At 39.7% G+C, this 10943-nt stretch overlaps 1 protein-coding gene across 1 annotated transcript in view; it reads left to right on the forward strand.

The window, feature by feature from the left end:
- Positions 1-2443: 2443 nt before the first annotated feature.
- Positions 2444-10943, forward strand: part of LOC148969649 (LIM zinc-binding domain-containing Nebulette-like) — a 9326-nt gene continuing 826 nt past the window's right edge. Inside the window, exons 1-4 of the mRNA XM_089125537.1 lie at positions 2444-2550; positions 2646-2733; positions 3301-3395; positions 8647-8731. Coding sequence (XP_088981663.1) covers positions 2665-2733; positions 3301-3395; positions 8647-8731 — 249 coding nt within the window. The 5' untranslated portion in view covers positions 2444-2550; positions 2646-2664. The remainder of the gene's footprint in view (positions 2551-2645; positions 2734-3300; positions 3396-8646; positions 8732-10943) is intronic.

Raw genomic sequence — 10943 nt, forward strand, 5'->3', positions numbered from 1 at the left:
ATTCCCGCTCTCGCATGACGCATTGAGCATCACAGTCTCGCCCACAGCACACGTGACACGACTTCCACCAATCAGATGCATCACTGTGGGATTGTGGGATTGTTCAGGATTGTGGTTAATGAAGTACTTATCCAGTACATCGCGAATAAAAGGGATTTATATTAAAACAAGATTCGTGCCCCATGATCTTTTGGCGTTTATATGAGCATATACAATCACTTAGTACAGCCGTAGCTGGTTTTAAGTCTACCATGTATAGTTACGTTTTTATGGCTTATATCCCAAATGTCAATGGAGAAATTGTATTGAATTTTTACTTCCGGCACCGGCTGTGGGCGGGACTGTAATGCTTTTTTTATTATTATTATTAATGCTTAACACAATACACAAGTATAACAGAATACAAACATACAAAAAATAAAAATAATACAAAATAATAATAATAAAAAAATAATAATGGGGTATAATTACATGACACAGAAAAAAAGGAAAGGAATTACATACAGATAATGTTTTTAAGGCTTTCTTATTTTCAGACAACTTAATTGAAAATATATACTTGTCAAGTTCTTTCACAAATATAAGAAAGAGAGGTTTGGCATTTAGATTTATGAATATGAAATTTTGCAAGTAATAAGATGACTGATGCTTCATAGAGCATCACAGTCATCTTATTACTTGCAAAATTCCATATTCATAAATCTAAATATTAAATATATATAATATATATATATATATATATATATATATTAATATACAAATATATATATTGAATATATATATATTAATGCGCTGACAGCTCATATCACTTGGCATACAGATACACTGAGCGGAGCGGATGACCGGTTTAAGATTTTCACTCCATTGAAAAATGTTTTAATTAGTAAACTCGTATTTAACATAATTAATTTATCCAATAAAAATAATAATACTGATAATTGTCCTTCTCGAGAATCATCTCGAATGATTACTGAATAATGGTGAACAAAGTACGGAGTAATTTTAGAGTTACAGCATGAATCAAAAGAAATGTTTTCTCTTTATTTAATTTGCAAAGAAAGCACACAAAACATTGGATGACATATGTCTGTTTGTAGCATATTACAAAATGTCTGCCGTTAGGTACATCAACTGATCCCTCAATCCACTGATCTCAAACCGGTCCTCACAGATACTCTCTCTCTCTCTCTTTCTCTCTCTCTCTCTCTCTCTCTCTCTCTCTCTCACACACACACACACACACACACACACACACACACACACACACACACACACACACACACACACATCTATAGAGATGTGATACAAAATGGAGAGAGTATTTTATGAATTCTGATGATCTTGCTCCCTCTTGGAGACTGTTGTATAAAGGTCCCCTTCCAAAACGATCTGGGGACTTGCAGTGTAGAATATTGCACTGTGTGTTACCTACAAATCGTTTTGTTTCTAAGTTTAATATCCGGCTGTTTTATCATTCTGCAATTTTTGTACTAAACCAGAGACTGTGTTCCATGTTTTTGTTGAATGTCCTAGGCATCACTGTTCACCTTACTGGAAAGAATACGTATAGGGTTTTGTTTTAACAAGACATTTTTTATTTATGGATGCAACTTCATGCAAGTATTGAAAAACACCCAGAGAACAGTGTACCTTGGCAAATTTCGCAGTTGGTCAAGCTAAATTAGCCATTTGGATGTGATGTGAGCGTGCTGAAGATGTTCACTGCCTTGGTTGAATCAAGAATCAGACTGGAACATACATTTTATCAAATCACCAAAAACTTACTTGAATTTGAGTCTAAATGGTGTGTGAATGGTGCTTTATTGTCATAATGTGAAGATGAAACTATAGTGTTTAATTGGTGATGTGGTCATTTTTAAGATTTTTTTTCTATTTTATTTTATTTTTTTTATTTTCATTTTTATCATTATTTTTTTTCTCTCTTCGTATTTGCTGATTGTAGCAGTATGTCTACATTGAAATACATTGTTCTTTAGTGTTTTAGGACATGTTTTAATAAAAAGTTGTAAAAAAAAAGTCTCTCTCTCTCTCTCTCTCTCTCTAAATTACTTTTCTGATTTAAAGAATGATCATTTTAACCAGTGAAAACTGAACTGTTGAGTAAAAATCATGTGAATGATTTAATTGGCTTGCCATAACTCGCACTAATGAGAATTACTGACACAAACTCTCACTCAATCTCAACAGTTTGCGGTGACTTTAAACCTAGTGATTTATTCATGCTTGAGTTTGCTTTTAAGCTGTTGTTGTTGTTGTTGTTGTTTCACTTTGAGATTGACTTTCAGATTGACTTTCAGACACTTTCAGATTGACTCGTTCCGAATATCACGTGACGCGTTTGGATGCCAAAACATGCTAACTAGATTTAGACTCTGGCATTATGTTGTCTTTATAATGTGTATAGCCTATACTTTACTGAGTGAACGAACCCCCCCTCCCACACACACACACACACACACACACACACGGGCGCGCGCGCACTGAACACGTCGGGAGACTGAGCTCCAGTGCCTGTGATGCTCTTCATCAGTGAGCAGCTGAACACACACACTTACACACACACACACACACACACACACACACACACTGAACACACTGATCTGTGGATCTTCTGTTTGCCCCAGAACTGGATCGGAACCGAAGATGAATCCCGCGTGCGCGCGCTGCGCGAGAACCGTGTACCCGACGGAGAAGATCAGCTGCCTCGACAAGGTGACACTTATTTACTCCATATTTACTCCATATTTACTCCAACACAAACACAACTACTGTCAGAACTTCATCTAGAGCTGCAAACCTCGGGCTGAGTGTGAACCCCGTAACATGATCAGATCTAGTATTATTACAGCAATGTGTAAATCAACTTTACTCTGTTTATGGTTTATCTCTGTTTCGCTGCTTTGAATTCTCATTCATGTCTTACATAATGAGCTTCATGTTTTATTCATAGTCTTACTGTGCTGAGCGACATTAAGAGCTTGTTCTGTGGAGTATTTTATACTAAATAAAGAAAATAAAAAACTTTTGTATTGCTGTAATGACAAAAACTGAGTTGTTTTGGACACTATACCACAGTGATACGACATCACAGTACTCGAACATCACATCTGTCAGAATACCATATAGTCTCAAACCATCACTAAACACTAAATAATATTACATGAATTAATATTATCGATCTGAAGTCGATGATGTCGTGAAGTCTCTGATGTCCGCAACTCTTCATTTGTGTTGGTGACTAAAACAGTGTGTGTGTGTGTGTGTGTTTGTTGTGTGCAGAACTGGCACAAAGGCTGTTTCCACTGTGAAGTGTGTAAGATGACGCTCAACATGAAGAACTACAAAGGCTACGACAAGAAGCCCTACTGTAACGCGTGAGTGTGTTACACACACGAGATGTCAGACACACACACAAGATGTCAGACACACACGAGATGTCAGTGAAGATGAAGATTCTGGGAAACATTTCATCAGTGCTGATGCTGTTCACACACACACACACACACCTCGACCTCCAGCACATGGTCCGGTGGCCTTTTCTTTATGTGCTGTTGATTGTGTTTAAATGTCAGGTTGTCGTGACCTTTCGCCCGTCGTTGTTTGATCTTGTTATTTGTGAAGCAGTTCGACTCAGTGACTCTCAGGAGTCTGACGTTACAGTCTCCCTAACTCTGACAGATTCATGAAGGGATGATGAGAGATGAAGAGATGATGAAGAAAAGAAGAGATGAATTGATGAAGGGATGATGAAGAGATGAAGGAATAAAGAGATAAAGTGAAGAAGAGATGAAGGGATGATGAAGAGATGAAGAAAAGAAGAGATGAATTGATGAAGGGGTGAAGAGATGAAGTGATGATGAAGAGATGAAGGAATAAAGAGATAAAGTGAAGAAGAGATGAAGGGATGATGAAGAGATGAAGTGAAGAAGAGATGAATTGATGAAGGGATGAAGAGATGAAGAGATGATGAAGAAAAGAAGAGATGAATTGATGAAGGGATGAAGAGATGAAGTGATGAAGAGATGAAGGAATAAAGAGATAAAGTGAAGAAGAGATGAAGGGATGATGAAGAGATGAAGAAAAGAAGAGATGAATTGATGAAGGGATGAAGAGATGAAGAGATGATGAAGAAAAGAAGAGATGAATTGATGAAGGGATGAAGAGATGAAGAGATGATGAAGAAAAGAAGAGATGAATTGATGAAGGGATGAAGAGATGAAGAGATGATGAAGAAAAGAAGAGATGAATTGATGAAGGGATGAAGAGATGAAGAGATGATGAAGAAAAGAAGAGATGAATTGATGAAGGGATGAAGAGATGAAGTGATGAAGAGATGAAGGAATAAAGAGATAAAGTGAAGAAGAGATGAAGGGATGATGAAGAGATGAAGTGAAGAAGAGATGAATTGATGAAGGGATGAAGAGATGATGAAGAAAAGAAGAGATGAATTGATGAAGGGATGAAGAGATGAAGAGATGATGAAGAAAAGAAGAGATGAATTGATGAAGGGATGAAGAGATGAAGAGATGATGAAGAGATGAAGGAATAAAGAGATAAAGTGAAGAAGAGATGAAGGGATGATGAAGGGATGAGGTGATGAAGGGATGAAGAGATGAGGTGAAGACGAGATGAATTGATGAAGGGATGAAGAGATGAAGTGATGATGAAGAGATGATGAAGAGATGATGAAGAAAAGAAGAGATGAATTGATGAAGAGATGAAGTGATGAAGAGATGAAGGAATAAAGAGATAAAGTGAAGAAGAGATGAAGGGATGATGAAGAGATGAAGAAAAGAAGAGATTAATTGATGAAGGGATGAAGAGATGATGAAGAGATGAAGAAATAAAGAGATAAAGTGAAGAAGAGATGAAGGAATAAAGAGATAAAGTGAAGAAGAGATGAAGGAATAAAGAGATAAAGTGAAGAAGAGATGAAGGGATGATGAAGAGACGAAGAAAAGAAGAGATGAATTGATGAAGGGATGAAGAGATGAAGAGATGATGAAGAAAAGAAGAGATGAATTGATGAAGGGATGAAGAGATGAAGAGATGATGAAGAGATGAAGGAATAAAGAGATAAAGTAAAGAAGAGATAAAGGGATGATGAATAGATGAAGTGAAGAAGAGATGAAGGGATGATGAATAGATGAAGTGAAGAAGAGATGAATTGATGAAGAGATGAAGAGATGATGAAGAAAATAAGAGATGAATTGATGAAGGGATGAAGAGATGAAGTGATGAAGGAATAAAGAGATAAAGTGAAGAAGAGATGAATTGATGAAGGGGTGAAGAGATGAAGGAATAAAGAGATAAAGTGAAGAAGAGATGAATTGATGAAGGGGTGAAGAGATGAAGTGATGATGAAGAGATGAAGGAATAAAGAGATAAAGTGAAGAAGAGATGAAGGGATGATGAAGGGATGATGAAGAGATGAGGTGAAGAAGAGATGAATTGATGAAGAGATGAAGTGTTGATGAAGAGATGAAGGAATAAAGAGATAAAGTGAAGAAGAGATGAAGGGATGAAGAGATGAAGGGATAATGAAGGATTCAAGAGATGAAGGGATGAAGCTGATTTACTGCTCTCTGTTGTTCAGTTTTCTGGTCATTTTCTTCAATGAATGATGGAGTGATTATGCAGATCAGGGAGAGCAGCAGAAGTGACACTGGTCAGGTTCTGTTCATCCAGCAAATATACAGCAATAAACCTCCCACAACACCCTGGCAACACCCTGGCAACGCCCTAGCTACACCCCGGCGACGGCCCACAGCTGCTAGAATGATGTTGATTAATACTGCAGCGTTTCTCTTTGATCTTTATATAATGCAGCTCATATCACATGCGTGTTGAATTATATAATAGAAGACAGTTTCACGCATCACTGTGTGTGTGTGTGTGTGTGTGTGTGTGTGGTGGAGGAATCATCTCAAACACTCATTAGAATCAGGCCGAAATGATAGAGAGACATAGAGAGACATTAGAGAGAGCGAGTGTGTGTTTCAGCAGATTCTGCAGCTTGAGTTCACAGTCAGTCTGATAGATCAGTATCTATAGACACTACAGTGTGTGTGTGTGTGTGTGTGTGTATATGTTCATGCACCTACTCAGGTCGAGTGTGCGGGTCGATCCAAGTGCTGCAGGCGTCACACACACACACACACACACAAACATCTCTGATGGTATATTTAGACTTCTGTGATTATTATAATTATTGAACTCTTCCTGATTCACCGCAGATTATCTGATCTTTCTTTATGAAATTATTCTTTTATTCTCCAGCTTTTCATAAGAGTTTCATATATTTAGCTGTGTGTGTGTGTGAGTAAGTGAGTGAGTGAGTGTGTGTGTGTGTGGGCCGTTGCTATGGAAACCTCTTCTCCTGGTTCACTCAAGCGTGTTCACACGTGATGTCGCTCGTTACTGTGACGAAGGAACGAATGAGCCGAACTGATTAACGGAGGGAGATCTCGCTGAGAAACGTTTCATTACGATGCAGATCTGGACACACACACACACACACACACACACACAGAAACTCACACTCATGTTCTGCACAACTCATGTTCATGCACAACTGACAATTATTAGAATCGTCTGACTGATGTTTAATGCGGTGAGTGTGTGTGTGTGTGTGTGTGTGAGAGAGAGTGTGTGTGTGTGTGTGTGTGTGTGGTCACTGGTCCTGTCCTGTTCTTTGGCTCAGACGCAGATCTTCAGTCCCACAGAGCAGCTTTTGTTCTTCTGGATCGAGTGTCACGATTCACACAGACGGAGCAGTTGCTAGTGGAGACCAGAGTAACTCTTCAGAAGACATGTTCCTCACACACACACACACACACACACACACACACACACTTCAGTTCTGCTCAGTCACTGCTTCATGCTGTGAATCTTCAAATGAACTTTGTGCCGTTCTGTGATGTAGAAAGTTCAAAAGAACAGCTATTATTTGAAATATAATATTTTGTAACATTATAAATGTCTTTACTATCACTTTAATCAATTTACTTTATCCTTGATATATTTTTAAATCTTAATAATGCCACATTAGCACTCTTGAATATTAATGTTTCACAGTTTCCACAGAAATATGAAGCAGCTCAACTGTGTCCAACACTGATAATAATCATAAATGTTTCTCGATCATCAGATCCTCATATTAGAGTGATTTCTGCAGGATCATGTGACTCTGAATACTATTTACTGTATTTCTGATCATGTAAATGCAGTTTGGTGAGCAGAAGAGAGTGTGTTAGATGTTAGCGTGTCTCTCTGAACTCGTTAGCGTGTCTCTCGCTCGCTCGCTGTAATTATAGGGCGGCGTTTAGGACACAAACACAAACAAACTCTCATTAGTGCCTCTGTGGCGTCAGTGAACCAGCATGATGGTCACACACACACACACACACTTTCAGACTGTAGATCTGATGCAGCGACAGATTCACTGATTCATCATCTGAATCAAAGTTCATTTAACCTGCTGCGGTTTCTCTGTCGGTGCTCGTGAGTGTGTATTGACGAGTAGACGAGCTCTGGGAAACACTATCCCGTCATACGACTGCGTCTGGAGCGTAAACTGGCCTGTCAATCATCTCGTCACACATGAAATCCTCCATGTTTTATTTGATGCCGTATCGTAGAGAAACGCGCTGATCTGAGTCACGGGTCTTTCATGCGGAGATTCGCCTCATATTAATGCGTTATCAATGATGCATTTAAAAGTTAAGGGCCAAACGGATCTTTATAAAAGTCCTCATTGTTATTGCAGATGAAATTAATTAAATTAAAGTCACTCAAACCTTTATCTCATATATATCCGCCATGATTGTAGTTTTTTAACACTTTGTACTGGTTTTTGTAGTTCCTCCTCCAAAGTACAGTGGATTGTGGGTAATATCAGCTGTTATAGTGAGCACGGATCCACACTGGAACATTGAGACGCGGGGTGAGTCGTTTTTCTCTCTCAGGATACAGGAACTTCCTGTCCTGCTGTTCTCATTTCCTGTGGATAAGTGGGTGATGTTCGAGGATCAGGAGCTGATTGGTTGTGTGTGTTTGGGGGCGGAGTCAGGTGTCGCCGGGGAAACGTCCTGCTGACTCAATGGGCATTCATGCTTTATTTTTATCACACAATAGCAGTGAAGTCATGACGAAAAGCTATTGTTTTATTTTCAGAGTTTGACGAGATGATTATTATAACTGTGATCAGAGCAGAAAGGTTATCGCTGATTATTCACCACATTCACCATCATATTTTTAGCTCTTGTCTAGTGTTAAAGGAATAATCCACCCAAACATTACAACTTTTACTGTTCTTCACCTGGACCCGATCAGAGGTTTTTATTGCTATCTTTATTTCTACAGCACTTTATACTATACAGATTGTTTCAAAGCAGCTTCACAGTAATAAACAGTGTTGCAAACTTCATCAAATACGAGATGAATTGAGTAAAACAGACAGTAGAATCATTATTCAGATCAATTCAGTTCAAGAGAACCAAAGCTTACATGCGTCTGACAGTGTAAATCACGTTCTCTGTATGTAACAGAGCCGGTTGACCATGTGACACGCGTGTGCTGTGCTACATCCGATGGAGTAATCCTGTCTTCATCTTCTGTTTTCAGTCATTATCCCAAGACGTCGTTCACCATCGTCACAGACACACCCGAGAACCTGCGTCTCAAACAGCAGAGCGAGTTACAGAGTCAGGTGAGTCACATTACAAATCACATGACACGCGTGTGAAAGATCACATGACACACGTTACAGATCACATGACATGCGTTACAGAGCACATGATGCGCGTTACAAGTCACATGACGCGCGTTACAAGTCACATGACGCGCTTTACAGATCACGACAGACGTTTTTCAGAGCACATGACACGCACGTTACAGAGCACATAATGCGTGTTACAAATCACATGACGCGTGTTACAAATCACATGACGCACGTTACAGAGCACATGATGCGCGTTACAAATCACATGACGCGCTTTACAGACCACAACACGTGTTACAGATCACGACACACGTGTTTCAGAGCACATGACACGCACGTTACAGATCACATGACACACGTGTTTTAGAGCACATGACATGCGTTACAAAACACATGACGCACGTTACAGAGCACATAATCCGTGTTACAAATCACATGACGCGTGTTACAAATCACATGACGCGCTTTACAGATCACGACACGTGTTACAGATCACGACACACGTGTTTCAGAGCACATGACACGCACGTTACAGATCACATGACGCGTGTTACAGAGCACATAATGCATGTTACAAATCACATGACGCGTGTTACAAATCACATGACGCACTTTACAGATCACGACACGTGTTACAGATCATGACACACGTGTTACAGATCACATGACACACGTTACAGAGCACATAATGCGTGTTACAAATTACATGACGTGTGTTACAAATCACATGACGCGCTTTACAGATCACATAACACGTGTTACAGATCACAACACACTTGTTACAGATCACATGACACACGTGTTTCAGAGCCCATGACACGCACGTTACAGATCACATGACACACACTTTACAGAGCATGACACGCTCTTTACAGATCACATGACACACTTGTTACAAGATCACATGACATGCATGTTACAGACCATATGACACGCGTGTTACCGATCACATGGCACGCGTGTTATAGACCGTGTAACAGACACGCGTTACAGACCAAATGACACACGTTACCGATCACATGACACGCATGTTATAGACTGTAACAGACACGTGTTTCAGAAATGACATGCGTGTTATTGATCACATGACACCATATGTTCAGACCATAAGCTCAGACCATATGACACACACGTTAAAAATCACACGACATGTGTGTTATAGATCATATGACACGTGTGTTACAGATCATGTGTCAGTCCCATAATGTTAGTAGAATGTAATTTTCCCTTGACGTTCGTGTAATCAAGTAAAAACATGTTTAAACACGGGATGTTTTCAGAGCAAACTCAGAAATAACATGTTCATAACTTGATCTGAACGTTAGAAAACCATTCTGTCTTCATGATTTCAGGATCGCATCAAACACCGTGTCACTCTCTTCTAACATCCACGTTCACATGTGCAGAACCCAGCTTAAAATATCATTTCTGGCATGAAAAAAAGAAATCTGTGTTTTATAATGGAATTCTTCAAAGTTGACCCAGTTTCTGAACGGCTCAGATCAGTGATGAGTGTTCCCGCACAAACACAGAAGCTCAGTCACTGCTGGATCATTAAATGTTTGATCTTTTTCCACATGCAGAACGTTTCTGGTATGTGTGTGTGTGTGTGTGTTTGTGAAGCCGCTTAGGTCATGGCCGTGTTTGTTCGCTCTCTGAGCCGTGAGATACACACTGACATCCCACAGATCGTTCTGAGTCCAAGTATGTGTGTGTGTGTGTGTGTGTGTGAAGCAGTTTAGGTCATGGCCGTGTTTGTTCACTCACTGAGCCGTGAGATTCACACTGACATCCAACAGATCGTTCTGAGTCCAAGTGTGTGTGTGTGTGTGTGTGTGAGTGAGTCTGTTTACATCAGAGCTGAAACTGTGTCACGGGTCTGTGAGATTGAGTCCGTACAGTACAGGGAGGAACAGTGTGTGTGTGTGTGTGTGTGTGTGTGTCCCGCTGGGCTAACAGAAGGTGACTGCACACACAGCAGATGCTGGTCCTCTCACAGAATCTCAGACCTGCAGTGAGTCGTGTTTGAACGGTTCAGAATCATTTGGCCGTTGATGTGATCAGACAGACTGTGATCTCAGTGTTGGTGTGTGTGTGATGCTCAGTATGTTCACTCGTTTATTACAGGCTCTGTGGAATACTTGATTCTGATTGGTCAATCACACATCCAGAGGTTTATTATTCCCAGATAACAACAGAG

The sequence above is a fragment of the Pimephales promelas genome, chromosome 22 (genome assembly GCF_988280905.1).
Source record: "Pimephales promelas chromosome 22, fPimPro1.hap1.1, whole genome shotgun sequence".
Lineage (NCBI taxonomy): Eukaryota > Metazoa > Chordata > Actinopteri > Cypriniformes > Leuciscidae > Pimephales > Pimephales promelas.